The 15,063-nt window shown below is 37.0% G+C and overlaps 2 protein-coding genes across 2 annotated transcripts; both read right to left on the bottom strand.

Moving 5' to 3' along the window:
• Positions 1-530: 530 nt before the first annotated feature.
• Positions 531-1,753, bottom strand: LOC126784526 (protein FANTASTIC FOUR 1-like). Its single transcript, XM_050509989.1, has one exon. The coding sequence runs from the start codon at positions 1,664-1,666 to the stop codon at positions 692-694; it is 975 nt and encodes a 324-aa protein (XP_050365946.1). The 5' UTR covers positions 1,667-1,753; the 3' UTR covers positions 531-691.
• A 6,519-nt stretch (positions 1,754-8,272) lies between these two features.
• Positions 8,273-15,063, bottom strand: LOC126781998 (probable transmembrane GTPase FZO-like, chloroplastic). The gene is made up of 11 exons (XM_050507139.1): positions 14,507-15,063; positions 13,731-14,275; positions 13,548-13,616; positions 12,679-12,873; positions 12,340-12,471; positions 10,652-10,738; positions 10,058-10,495; positions 9,789-9,956; positions 9,271-9,501; positions 8,918-9,033; positions 8,273-8,764 (listed from the first exon to the last, which is right to left on the bottom strand). The coding sequence occupies exons 1-11, from the start codon at positions 14,988-14,990 to the stop codon at positions 8,482-8,484; spliced, it is 2,748 nt and encodes a 915-aa protein (XP_050363096.1). The 5' UTR covers positions 14,991-15,063; the 3' UTR covers positions 8,273-8,481.

Here is a 15,063-nt window from a genome sequence, read left to right as displayed (position 1 = left end):
CATCAAGTCGGCCATAAAACCCAGTCAGCCTCCATCGAATTCCCGAGCCATCAGTCGCATGAACTTCAACATCGACGAAATACCTTGATTTTCCCATAAAACGGACATCAACTCCCCGATGCCAGAACATTACCACTCCCCCGGATTGGCCGTCGCTCGGAAACGCCTCTCCGTTCTCGAAATCGATTTCCAGTCGGTACTCGGTACTCCATGTCGTCGAGTTTTGTTTCCGTCATAAACACAAAGAAAGGTTTCTTCTGATGAATCAAGGTTACCAATGCTTCGACTGCTCGATCATTATTGAGACCCCTGCAATTCCTAGCTTCGGTCGGCGGCTTTCTAGGTCAAAAAAATTAAAGAAGATTTTCTAATTAACTTTCATTTATAAGAAATAATTGTGCAATTGATGATGAATATAAAAGTTAATTGGAACAGAAATAGGTTCTTCATGTGTTAATAATGTGTTTAGAGAGTTAAAAACAACAGGTTGAACAAAGAGCCATGGCCATAAGAAGGCTAGAATGTCAATAACGACAATAACTAACATTAGCCAGATTAGCCGATTCATACATCACAAGCTAGCTAGGGGAACTTCAATATTTTTCATGACTAGTAAATCTATGAAAATATAGAAGAAAAAAGCCGAAGTGAAACAATATTAGTTAATCTTCAGAAACAGAGCAACTCTGTTTTAGGTAGCGACCCAGAACGACTCCGGCGGCCAGTTCATGACCATTTTGTTGTTACCACGCCGGTTTTCCTTGCACCGGCTAGGGAGCTTCTTCTCCATTCCAGTTTCACCCACAACAATTCCACTATTTCTTTCCATCTCCTCCTCTGTCTCCCAACAGCCACCACTTTCCTCCACTTCCATTTCCATTTTATCTTCCTCTTTCTCCCAACATGTTTTAGTCTCAACTTCCATCATCTCTTCAACCACTTCATCTTCTTCAACAACCTCATCATATTCTTCTCCATCTTCTTCAACCTCCTCAGAGGTCAGAGGCATGTCCATGAATAAGCGAAGCCTGAGCCGCCCATCGCCGCGCTCTGCTTCGAAGTAGCTTACAGGAGAAGTGACAGGAACGGCTTTCAGAACAAGCCTACCGCCTTCGCGGTGAGGCAAAAATTGGACGCCATTGGAGCCACTGATGGAATTCAAAGGTGGAGGAAAGTTATTCTCACCATTAACACTACGAACCAGTCTCTTCGGTGATGGAACACTCTCAGTCAACCTTGGGATTTCCACACTACTCTGTTTTGAAGCAGAGAATGTTGGGGTTTTCTCAGCTTCAAGTGAGAGGAAAGGAACGTCATCGTTTTTGAGCAGAAGCAAAGACATATCATCACTGCTTGCATCGCTTCCGGTCTCGCTGCCCAAGCTTTCAGTGCACATTGCCAGGCTTTTGGGGCTGAGCACCGAAGCCGAGCGTTTCGCAAGAGGGTGAACATAGACATCTTCTGTTTCAGTCTCTGTTTTAGGGGTCTGAATTGCGGTGGTGAAAGACTGGAGGAAGCTCCAGCTAGGTTTGTCACCGGTTTTTCCGACCTCCTGAGGTTCGGTAATGGCGACTACTGCTGTCGGTTTTGGCGGAACCAATTGGAGCCGAACAAGAGACTCAACACAGGGTTGAAGCTCTTGATGACAAACAGTAGTTGAAGACATGGTTAGGTAAAACAGGGTTTGAACTTGGGTGAAGAATGTGAGAAAGCTAGGGCAAAGTACAAAGATTTAAGCGAGACACAGGTTTGGTTTTTTTGGTGAAAATGGAGATGAAAGAAATGTGGAAGAGGTTGGATTGAATTTATAGGGAGGGATATGGGTGGGTTTTCTAGTGTCTACAGACGATAGACGTTAACAATAGTGTATAGGTCGGTGCTAAAGTGAAGAGAGGAGCTTTTATGCCCACTAAAACATTTCACTATGCAAGACTGCCAACCGTTTCAAAAAAAAAAATGCAAGACTGCCATTAATAGTCAGAGTCTAGTAGGACTATTCCATACCAACTAGAATTGAAAAAAAAATGAAATTATAGAAATTGGAATGTTTTTGGACGGTGGAAAAAGCTTTTTGGTGAATCATTAGGGCATGTTTATTTGAGTTTTTGGACTCTTTTGGACTCATTTACTTAGAAACATGTAGTTTGCTTAGAGAAAACTAAAAGTTAATATTGACGACAAGTTCTTAACATGTCGAGTAGGGCTGCGCAAAGTTGGTTCCGGTCGGTTTTTGGTCCAAATCATTTTTGAAACCGACCCAATCGGTTGGGTCAAAACAATAGCCGAAACTGTATTTGAGTTAGTTGGGCCAAAAATTTCTGTTTGACTGAATTTTGAATCGGGTCGGGTTCGGTTATGGTTTTAACCGAATTCATTGTAAATTGGTTGATAATTCGACCCAATTGCAAAAAATTTAAAATTTACATGAGGTGGGAGTTGAAATCCCTACCTCTTAGGTGTAGAGAATGGCAAGGAACCACTACACCAAACTTAATTCTTGTTATTTTATGTGCAAACAATATTTTATTAACTTATAATGAATTTATTATTATTTTAATACATAAAAATAAATTCGGTCGGTTCGGTTTATAAACGGTCGGTTCAACCTATGAAACCATTTTCGAACCATTTCATTTCGGTTTTGGACTTCTTGAATCCATTTTTCAATCCATTTGAAATCAATTCAGTCGCCAAACCATATATTCAGTTCGGTTCGGTCGGTTTATCCATTTACAATCGGTTTATGCCTAGCCCTAATGTCAAGACATTATCAGTATGTTTGAAGCCATTAATCTACATAGATTTTTACTCTATATGTAGATCGAGAGAATATTTGTTTCATTTCCATAGTAGGTGGTTGGCAAAAGTCGAAATGATGTATTTTCACCTTTGGTACTAACTTTTACTGTTACAACTCAAGATTTATTCTCAAATTACTTGTTGAGTGGTTGAATTGAGAAAAATTTATCACACATTGTTATGTATTCTGAAATCATGCTGTCATTATTGATTTGTGAGTGAAGTCAGAAAGGTAAAACTAATTGCTAACCGTAGGATTTTAGCACCATAAAATGAGTTTTATTATCATAGTTTCACTTGACTTCTTGTTTAGTATATTTTCAATAGAATAAAACAGAATATGGCATTGCTGAATAAAGCTGGGGTGAAAACATAGAAATAATACTTGTCGGGTGACGGTGTTATTCCTGGTTCCTAAGGTACTTTACTTATTTAAGTAATAAATTATGGGGTTGAAACATTTTATTAGTGATGAAAAAGAATCAATAGTATGCCTCATCTCAAAAAGAATCTTCTAATTCATATCATACTTATACTTATTGGAGTGGAGTATCTCTAGTCAATAGGTTCCTGAGGTACTTTACTATCAGAAGCATTTGCTGTTAAATCACAACCAAACTAATCCAGTGATGACCAGAAACAAAGAAGCTAGAGATACTCTACTCCAGTAAGTATGTCCATTGAAATGTTTAATGTCTTTGGGTCAACAATTATATTAGTTAAATGGTTCTGATTAGTGTTAACGCTTTGACTTAGAGACTTTATATATTGTTAACTAACTAATGGTCTCAAGAAAAAATGGTCTCAAGCTCCGCACATAAGGTGCGCAGCTGAAAGTTGGCTGCTTATTATATAAAATCACCGACCAGTACGTAGTGAGTATGAGAATAAACTCGTTAGTGGAGACTTATACTAATTTAAACCTCCGCAGGTTTGTGCAAGTATCCCGTAATATCTTCTGATTCTTCTCTCTTATTTGGTCTGTTATATTAATCTCAAATTTTGTCTTCTAAGGCAAGACGACATTGATAATCATCAAACTTATTTTAAACTGCACTACCGACTTCCTCCGTCAAAAAATTTCTTAATTACTTCTCTATTACTTACAAATTGCTCTATCAACTACGTCGATGGTTCTAGTTAAAGTAAGGTTTTTTTCTTTCTTTTTTGGGCTATTTCAATATATACCTAAGGGTGTTTTCTATTCATACCTCATAAAATATCAGTTAGACCTCTTTTTTTTTTTTTTTTCAAATTAGTATTGACTTTGTTAACTGATGCGAAATTACCAATACAGACAAATATAAAAAATAAACAAAAAATCTCAGTACCATACATTTGATTTCTCAATTCTTTTCTTACTAAAATAATTTCAAACGGACTCCTCCCTCATCTAGCTAAACTATTATAATATCGTTTTCAATAATTCACATGCATCAAACAAAATAATGTTCTCACTTTATAGACTTTTAAAAAAATTAGTAGTTTTATTCTTCCAGTTTATTGTGATTTACAGATTTGAATGCATTTTGTTGTTATAAATTATCGATAAATTTTATTTGCTAATTATACTGTGATTCTGAACAAACTGGCTCGAGAGACTCAATATGATTATAATACATTTGAATCAATTAAATGAATTTTTATAGTAAATAAATAGAGTTTTATTGATGTTATCAGAACTTTGGTATTTTGGCAAAATTAGATAGGTCTAAATAACATTTTACTTGTTTATCAAAGTTGATTGGAGGTCTAATTACCAGTGAGGTCTAAATATTATTTTTGAGGTATGAATAGAAGCTCACTATACCTAATTTTTAGAAGCTATTTTAAGAGAAGCCCACCTATTTTTTTCTTTATTATGCACTAGATTATAACCATTAATTTAAATTTAAATTACAAAATGCCACTATTAAAAGCTAATATAAATTAGTGATTAGTCAATTAGTAAATTGTGCTCTCATTAACTATCTTAATTATAGATTTCTTTTACTTAACATAAATTTAGAAATAGTTTGGGCATGAGGTAGACTTAACCTCAGGTCCATCCCCCATTCAAAAAAAATAGAGAAATAATGGAGCATTTCGTTAATTACATATCTAGAATTCAGAAGCTTTTTAAATTAAAATCAATTCAAAATCAAAATCACTTTATGGTGATTTGAACTCTCTTTTTTAATAATTTAAAATTTAAAATTTAAAATTTCATAGGTAGTTTTGTTCATTTCAACAATTTATTTACAACTTTTTTTAGGTATTTATTTACAACCTTAGTTTGAGGTAGAGATATAAGTTTTTTTATTCATATTTAGTAGGTTTTTATTTTTAAATTAAACCTAAAAATTAGGTATGTATTCATATAACTAACATCTCTTCTAGGAATTTTTACATCAACATGTTTGTTAGGTATTTTATCATTTCAAATATCTCTTTCATAGGTTGAATTTGAAATTTATACTAATATGTATGTTTCTATCTATTAGGTAAAAGTAGAGAGTAAAAAAATGAAAAATTGAAACCTAGAACAAAAGGTTTACGGCACGAAAATTTATGGTATAATGATACGAAAAGAAAATATTTGAGAAAACATATATATTATGGATAACATATGTACCTTATTGGTAGATTCAAAAAATTGAAAAAAAAACGACGAATGATACAAGTACACAACAAGTTTTGTTTTCTCTCATATGATCTACAAAAGCTAGAGTAGTGTATGTATTCTGAAACTCTCATATGAGCTATATAAAGAACTTTTTCTCAAGAAAAATTTGAAATCAAATCTTTCAACAATTTAAAGTAATGAAAAATCAATGGAATTATTGAATTAAACATGTACAATAAGGTACATATGTTGAGAATTGAAGACTGCTGGTTGCCATGAATCTACGACTTTGGTTGATGAGAGCTTCCACCATATTCTGAATTTTTTTTTTGAATTGAGAATTCATTCAATAAGAAAAAACATAAGCCAAGAAAGTCATTATATAACCACATGGTATCACTTATTTCAAGATATATAGAGCTTTCTAGTACATGTACCATAGTGTTACATATAGGATTATAGGATATACCAACTATCAAAACACTTCCGCACGATACAAGGAAAGGAACCCCTACACCATGACAAGCATGGTTTTGGTAACAAAGCAAAGTAACAAAAAAAAAAACCTAAAGTCCATATAAAAAAAACAAAAACTTGAAAAGATAAAAGTCAGGACAAGCCTGACATACGGTTAGGATAAACCCAACTTACTGTCAGAACAAGCTCGACTACACCCAAGGCCCAAGACCAAATGTAATCCATCCAGCCCATAACTAGTCCTCTCCATCCCGAAGAATAAATTGCCGCCGTTGCAAGGACCACAACACCACCACCGCAAAACCACCCGAACAACCACCAACAAAACCTGGACATCAGCCGAAAACCCAAAGAGAGTATGCCACCAATGCACACAGACCACCAACGCCTCCCGCCAACTTTGCCGCGGGAAATTCACAGACCGAACATAAACAACAACTTCAATCTCCAAGAGCATCATACAAGAATTGAACCAATCAGCTACAATTAATCTCAAAAACACCCACCAAGAGCTAACACAAGAGATCCCATCCGGCAGCAACACAATAAGAGTGGAGAAAGAGCCCCTACAAGTAGGGGTGGGCATAAAAAACGGAAATCCCGATCCCGTCCCGAAATTCATAGGAACGGGACGGGACGAAGGTCTAAAAACGTTCATCCCGTCCCGATCCCGTCCTGTTTCATAATAGTGGGATGGGACGTGAGACGAATAATTTTTATCCCGCTTTGTCCCGTCATGTCCCACCTTTATTGAAAACTTAAAAATTCTTATATATTTGTATCAAAATGAAACTAATTTATGTTCTTAATAACTCCAAAATTATATCAACTCAAATAATAATAGTAAATTATAATTTTTTTGAACATAATATGTATTTTTTTGTTAAAATTTCATTATTAAATGTTATTTTGTTAATAAAAAAGTAAAAATATATGTTTTTATTTAACTTCATAGGAAGGTGGGATTTATCCCGTCCCGTCCCGATCTCGTCCCGTCCCAACCGGGATTAATCCCGAATGAGATGCATTCTTAAAAACCCTCGTCCCATCCCGATCCCGTCTTGATTCAAAAGAGTGGGACGCCCCGTCCCGTCCCGTCCCGTTCCGTGCCCACCCCTACTTACAAGTCGTTGGACAGAAATATGGAGATATGAAAGAGGCTCTCTGTCAAAGGGAGAGAGGAGAGAGCGGCTAGGGTTTCACCATATTCTCATTGATTGAACTAAGAATGAGACTTTAACTTAACTTAATGTAAACGAAAACCTAATAATTTTATGGTAGAGACAATCAGACAATGTTGATGGAGTATATTAAAAGAGAAATCTACGCCCCCTACATGGTCGTCGTACGCAGCTAGGGATGACTAATCTCCCAATTAGGTCGTGTCCCATTGGATCAACTTCTATTAAGATAATTAATGGTTTGTTGCTCTTAACCATGCATCTCCTACTAATTAAGTAATCAATTTGTGATTGGCTAGCAGAAGTATGTGGCTGACAAGAATATTTTCGATCCATTTGTACATGTAGCTATTAGCCTATAGCCCCCAACCTTCGAATTTGCTTTTCTTTGTATAAATTCTCCCACAAATCTCCGTTGTTTTCAATGGCCGATCAGTTAAAAAGAAAACCCTCCTAACTTCATGCACTATGTCTCACCGACTCTGGTTAAAAATTTCTACCAAACACATGATATTATCGATAGGTTTGTCGACGTACTTCAACTTTGTGATCACCTTTGCCCAGAAATGACGAGGGAATTATACTCATGGGTCAAGGCTTCCACAAACATGCTAAGAAAGCTATCGCACTTATGCAATATCACGATCGAGCACTCTCTTTCATCACCCCTCTTCTTTTCTTGGCCAGTGATTAAAACGCTGAGTGTTTTCAGTTGCCAAAATTGAGAGGTAGGGCAGTACATGGGTCTGGCAAACATGTCCTCTATATTAGTGGCTTATAGCTAATGCTAATGGATACCACAACGCATAAGAACTTTGTCCATTCAAGGATTGAATGTCATGTTTCCACATGATCATTGGCTGCCATTCCCACCATCTTAGCCTGCAACCAATGAAGAATGAGAACCTTCTCAAACAACCGATATATACCTAAGTTGTGCTTAAATAGACAATGCATAAAGGATCAAGAAGAAGCCCTAGACTCCAACTCTGTAGCAGTGTAACACTGTAACCCATATTTACAATAAATGAACTTATTCACAGAATATAATCTCTATTTCTCCTCAACCAAATAACACATCCGCTGTAGCACAACACAAATTGGCACAAGCTATAGACAAGCTCTTTTGCTTGCAGAAGATACAGACAATAAGACCAAGTTCTAGTTTTCAGTTCTTACCAACTCCAAGAATGGGGAACAATACTGTAAATTACTAAATTTGAATTTTACATTTTCATTTCCAAGTGATTGTTCTTATTGATATATGCTCCTTATATTTGCTTGTTACAGAAAACAATGGGAAAATGCCAAAGGAGCATGGGAACATTCTAAAAGTTCTTCATTTACGAGCCTACCAATTACTAAGGACATTGATCGCAAGGTATAATGCACGAAATGATGGCTAAATTCAACCAGGTATCACGATACATGAAGATTTTGGATTTCAATTCGTAGTGTTTGTAGTTGTTTATCAACATTGGATATTTCATCTTGAAGAGCTAGGAGTTTGTCAAGTCTCTGCTGTGCTGTATCTTGGTACGGCTTGCTGACATTTTTGACAAAATTTTCCATGTTCTCAATAGCTTCCGAAAGGTCATTCTGCATCGACTGTTCAACCTCTCGTGCCAATCCATCAGCAGTCCTTCTAACCTTCTCTATCAACTCTTGCCTCCGAACTGGAAATTTTGATATCGCTATAAACCTGCATACCAGAGATCAAAGAAAAAGCAATTTAGAACACGACGAGTTGTTTAATCATCTGTCATGCAGAATCTCATCAACATCACGATGGGGACGATGGAAATCTCTTCCATCATTAAAACAGAATTACGTCAAAGGAGATGAAGAAAGTTACCCGCCAGCTGAGCAAAGACCAAGAGCAAGAAGATCTTCCAAAGTGGTTGGCAGCACTGTTGTCAGAAGTGAAGCAGATAAACCAGCTGCTCCTAGTCCACCAAAAGTCCCAAGAAACTGAAATTGCAGCAAACGTCATATCAGACTATTTAATAAGATCAATATAAAGTATACACCTTATCACAAACTGTCAATTAGTCAAATCCTTTTTTTTTATGTAGTAAAAGTAAAGGTATATATACTGTATGAACTTAGAAACACAAAACTGGCATGAGCATGTCCAACTTTTTATTATGACCACCATACCCTATTCGAATTTTCATTATCCTACAAAAGCTACTATACTATGCTCACCGCTTCACGTATTTCTTGCTCAAACAATTTGGCGGCAGCATTAGCACTGAAGTCCTCTATCACTTTCAAGCTGTGTTTATTTACTTTTTCCAGCGATTCAAATCTCTCCAAATTCACCTGATTCTGTGGGTATACGAATGAAGGCAAACGCTTTTCAAATGTATTTGAGTACATTCTTCCTTCCCGAACATTATCGGATTGCAGCCATATGACATATTCTCCAAGGAGTTTCTATTTGACATGAAAATCTCATTAGAAAGTATGGCGTATGATGTATGCTCCAAGAAGTTCCAATTGCCTCAGAGAAAGAACAATAAAAAATGGCAACAAAAAATTGAAGTGATATGCAGTGATGCAAGGATTTCAAGTCTTTAATTCCCTATGCAAATAAAAAATAAAATTTGTGAACTATCTAAACATATATCAAGCAGCCATGGACGAATCATCAAATCCAAACTTCAAGGCTTTACCAAAGCAATAAGGGGAATATTATGGAAGAATGACCAAGTTTTACTTACTTGCACATCCAAAAGTGCGGGGCCTATAATGTCGTTCTGAACCCTTGAGGTGGCTGGAATAGTAGCAGGGTTTTCCCCTTTGAAAACATAGGAAGCAACAAGATCCAGATTTGATATAAGCAGAGTAGCTTCTATGAGCGCCACAACACGTGATTTTGTAGTATCAATCTGCAATGTTGTGCATGTACAATTAATATACAACATTATTAGAAAATACCACCAATTTCCAGTTAAATCATAGAATGCTTATAGAACTCTGAAACATATACCACAGATAATATTCTTCTTCTCCAAGCAACGCTCTCATTCTCCATCCTCACTGTGTAGTTCTTTACGCTGCCAACTATATCATTTATTGAGGCCAAATCCTGCTTGGCATATCGGCAGTCTTGTGTCACAAGAGTTTCACAAGCAGAAAGTAGTTTCTCCGCAATTGCAATGGGTGTTTCCAATTTAAGTTTCATTCTTTCCATTCCTGTACTTGTTGATCCATCTAAGAAACTATACAAGAAGTTTTCAAGTTCATAGAAGTTATTGCTTTTCCACTGAGAATCAGATAGTGATAGCTTTGCGTAATCTTTCGCAAACGCAGAAGATGCAAGTTTGGCTTCAAGAGCAGTTCGTGCAGAGACGGGAAATAATGTCACGTGTTCGGTATTCAGCAGTTTCTGGGTATTCTCCCTAATGAATGACATTGCTTCCTCCAGCTGCAGTAAATTAAAAAAAGGTGAATCCAAGGAACCAGGACTAGATTCAGAAGCTCAAGTTTATAAAATACCCATATTGATAGATTTTACTGCAAGAGACTGCTAAAGGTATCTCATCAGGAATTTAGGAAAAAATAATTGCACAATTGGACGGACCTCATTAGCATTCCGGTAGATATCAGATTTGTTCAAGACAAATACTACTTTCTTCTTCCACTGCTGAGTATAACGAAGAAAAGTGACCTGAAACAATGCCAGTAATGAAAAGAGTTTTTTTCACCAACAGTCTCTCAACTCTGGTGTACCTACCAATGTGATACCTCAACTCTTAATCGTACCAATGTGATACCCAGACTCTAGTATTGCTATCATTGAAGTACTTCCGTTAGTTTTTTTTAACTTTTCCGTTATCTTAGTGACGTGGCAGGTACGTGAGGCCCACAAAGAGGGTTAAAAGACAAAATTAACCTCATCTGAGAGGAGCAATATTTTTCCCGCCTTTTACCTTGAGAAAGACACCCAACAATTCCAATTTTGGCGCCAATTTTCCCTCCATACTCCTTAATTTGTGTCTCTTATCTAAACTAAAGAACTACCGCCAACCAGTCGACCACAATCTGATAAAACCTAGATCAATCTCATTTTCTATTTTTACCCTAGCACTTGTTAAACTAACAGAATAAATATAGAAATTTATATGGAACATCTCATTTCCACAATCTCATAAGAATATAGAAACACATAACTTAACGAAATTCAACTACATGTACCATTAGTTCTTACAAGCAAAAATCATGACAGATCAACATAAAAGGTGGCAACTAATGGTACTTAAACATGTATTTGAATTTCATTAAGTTATGTGTTTTTATATTCTTATGAGATTGTGGAAATGAGATGTTCCATATAAATTTCTATATTTATTTTGTTAGTTTAACAAGTGCTAGGGTAAAAATAGAAAATGAGATTGATCTAGGTTTTATCAGATTGTGGTCGACTGGTTGGCGGTAGTTCTTTAGTTTAGATAAGAGACACAAATTAAGGAGTAGGGAGGGAAAATTGGCGCCAAAATTGGAATTGTTGGGTGTCTTTCTCAAGGTAAAGGGCGGGAAAAACATTGCTCCTCTCAGATGAGGTTAATTTTGTCTTTTAATCCTCTTTGTGGGCCTCACGTACCTGCCACGTCACCAAGATAACGGAAAAGTTAAAAAAAACTAACGGAAGTACTTCAATGATAGCAATACTAGAGTCTGGGTATCACATTGGTACGATTAAGAGTTGAGGTATCACATTGGTAGGTACACCAGAGTTGAGGGACTGTTGGTGAAAAAAACTCTAATGAAAATGAAGTTAAGCTACCATGATGAATAGTAATCCATTCCATTACCCCACAAATCAAGAGCTTTCCTTGCATGTTATAATGAGTCAATGTATCAACCAAGACCTTTTAGAATCTCTACATAGTACTTTCTAACCATAGGACTCTGTCACTCGGGTAGTTTGTCTTTGGATCAGCATCTATTAGTGTATAAATCAAAGAGAGCAGCCTTTAAGATTGAATAGAATGGTTATAATTACTTTGTTATCATTCAGCCCGTTCAAGAGCAAAAAACTCCTGTTAGACATTTGGGATAGGGTGGATACTTTCCCACTGTAGTTGTTTTATAGTATCCATATACTGTAACAGATAAATGAGTTCTTTTCTTAAGTGAATTATGGAAAGGAGGTGAAAGTGTGAAACAAATGTGACAGACCCCTTAACATCTCTATTTGTCAATTTAAACACTACAAAGCATTAAGCAACTCGCCAAAAAATGCCATCTTGAGAAACTAGTTCGTCATACCTCGCTTTCAGTTAAGGGGCGATCAGCAGAGATAACAAAAAGAAGCAAATCAGCACGGGGTACAAATTCCTCGGTAAGGCGTTGTTGCCTTTGCAAAATCACATTAGTTCCAGGTGTATCAACAACATTCATCTGCATCCAGTGAAAGCAAACTAAGTACAACACATAATGCATGTTTTATCATCAAGTTGCACGTAGCCAAATAATAAGATGATAGAATAAGCATGTGCATTAAATTCTCTTGTGCCTCAGGCTCCATGCCTCTATGATTACATTGGATACTTGTTAAAGCTGAACTGAAAAACGAAGTTCACAGAATAAAGTAATAAATTAACTCACTTCTTTAAGAATTGGAGCTGGAAGGTAGCATATATATTGACCATCTGGATGCCTTTCACAACGCTGTTCCTCACCGTCCATTTCAGAATAGCGTAAGAAGGTGATCTCATTAGTTGTAGGAACAACCCCCTCTTTAAGATATCTTCTCCCAAGAAGTGCATTAATAACAGTCGATTTCCCAGAGTTAAATTCGCCCTATAGACATAAATAGATATAATGAAGTCACATAAGAACCACCAGAAACATTCCAAGAGCATTCATGAAGAAAGCAATGTTGGAGAACACTAATATAATCACGAAGAACAACAACTTATTCTTTTACAACAGTAAGAGGACATATAATCAACCTAAAGTGGTAGTTTGCTAATATCCACAAGGTATGACTTTAGGTTGGAAACGTTGATCTAAACAAAGCCCAAACAAGAAAAGCTCGCAATCTCCAAAGGACGACTGGCTATCTAGAAAATTGTAGGAATGCAATAACATACCATATGACCAAAAATAGGTGTCTATACAGATAGTGAGTGAGAGAGAAGAAAATTCTAACTGATTGTGTTGGTCAGGTTCAGGGTACATAGGACCAAATTGTTCACCAGGTCGTTATCAGAATAATGTAAGGGATTTAATAGTACTCCAGGTCCTCAACTATGGTTTTCTCACAATGAAAAAGTCATTCAAGATTATATCTATGGTGAAGAGACTCGTTTACAGTCCACTAGCAATTCCATATAACTGTTGCACAACTGTTATAAAAGGCCACCCTTATTCTAAGTTTTATCTAGACACGAAACAAGTTTGCATGAAATATAGAGCTAATACCAATGTATATCCCTGGAACCAGAATTTGTTGAAGTTCAGCACACAATTACCACTATAACCAGTGAAAATGGCTCATCAATTTGAGAAACTGCATCAATGAGAAGCGAAACCTCTTCCATCTGTCATGCAAATTAAACACTCCACCATCATTACAGAGTATACAAACAAAGTTGTGAAATTTAGGATATCTCAAAGAGTAACTTCAACTACCAAATGTTTAATTAAATGATCACCAGTGGAGCAGCTCTCTGGATGACATTTATTGCTTTAAGCAACACTGATCTCTCTGCTTCAATGAACTTCTTTTCTCTATCCTCCAACTTAAGAAACCCAGCAATATTGTCCTTGGGACCATTCTTCACATCTGAAAATTTAATCTTACTCAAGCTTTCAACTTCATCATGTGTTTTACTATCCGTCATGTACACAATATCAAACAACTTGCTCAAAGCATCATCATCAAGCATCCGAAAATCCTTCAAAGACGTAACAAATCCACTTGCCCCGGATTTGAGTAGCCCCAGCACTTCTGTAAACAATTTACTTTTCAAACTAATCGTGACAAATATCGGTATCTTCACATTTTCAAAAAGAGAACTCAGCACTGCTGGAACATTTTCCTCTCCACCATCACTATATATAAGAAAATCAGCTCCTTCAGAGCTGGATGCGTTCACGCCAGCATCAACATCTTGCACATTCCTAGCCACTAAAGGAAGGACTACAGAATCTGATTTTGACGCCATCATTGTGCTTCTTGCCACAATAGTAGGAAGACCTGTCCAACAAGAAAACAAACAACACCTTACTCACCTAATCATCCCATTTACAATAAAACAATCACACAACTTCACATAGACACTAAACAAGTATGCAACTTTCACTATCTTTCACCAAGCATACCTTAGTTTAACTATAGTATTAACTGAAGCATACACACTAAACTGAAGTACTAAACTAAAGTACGCTTCTTTCACAATGACACTCATTAAAAGTTAAAACTAGTGACCTTGATCGGAGAGTAGAATCCCACTCGCATTAGCAGCGGCAGCAATATCCACGCGCTCGGAGATCAACAAGTAGGCGCGGTCTTTAACTAAAGACTTCAGCTTACATGCGGCGTCATAGAGGCGGCCGCCGTTAGCCTGACGGCCGTCGAGGACGAGAATGCCCACCCATTTGGAGACAGCTTTATCGACCAAAGCCAAGACATCGTAGTCAGAAGCGAAGACGTCTTCAGGGTCCAATAGGAGGACGATGTTGGGGACCTTGATCTCAGGGCGCTTGAAGCCTCCGGGGAACTGAGTTCTCGGAGGTTGTGGGTTTTGGCGGGTGAATTGGTTTGGGTTTTGGGAGATGGAGGAAATGGGGAAGTGGGTTCGTTTGGGGAGGTGAGGTTTGGGGTGGGAGAGGTGGAGGAATGGGGTTGAGGTGGTTTGGGTGATGAGGAGAGGGTGTGATGTGGAGGTGTGGAACGAAATGAGGGGTACCATGGGGAAGACAACTTGGGTTTTAGAGGTTGAACTCTTTCAGAGCTTCAGACAGAGATTCTGAGCAGAAAGAAGA

The sequence above is a fragment of the Argentina anserina genome, chromosome 2 (assembly GCF_933775445.1).
Source record: "Argentina anserina chromosome 2, drPotAnse1.1, whole genome shotgun sequence".
Classification (NCBI taxonomy): domain Eukaryota; kingdom Viridiplantae; phylum Streptophyta; class Magnoliopsida; order Rosales; family Rosaceae; genus Argentina; species Argentina anserina.
The sequence above is the reverse complement of the archived record's forward strand: the minus strand, read 5'-3'. Positions and strand labels throughout refer to the sequence as shown.

Excerpts from the sequence above, each read along its gene's own strand:
- LOC126784526 (XM_050509989.1), bottom strand. The coding sequence starts at position 1,666 with ATGTCTTCAACTACTGTTTGTCATCAAGAGCTTCAACCCTGTGTTGAG.
- LOC126781998 (XM_050507139.1), bottom strand. The coding sequence starts at position 14,990 with ATGGTACCCCTCATTTCGTTCCACACCTCCACATCACACCCTCTCCTC. Across the intron at positions 10,496-10,651 it reads TCTACCGGAATGCTAATGAG|CTGGAGGAAGCAATGTCATT; the intron begins GTCCGTCCAATT and ends AATTTACTGCAG. Across the intron at positions 9,034-9,270 it reads AGCAAGAAATACGTGAAGCG|TTTCTTGGGACTTTTGGTGG; the intron begins GTGAGCATAGTA and ends CTGCAATTTCAG.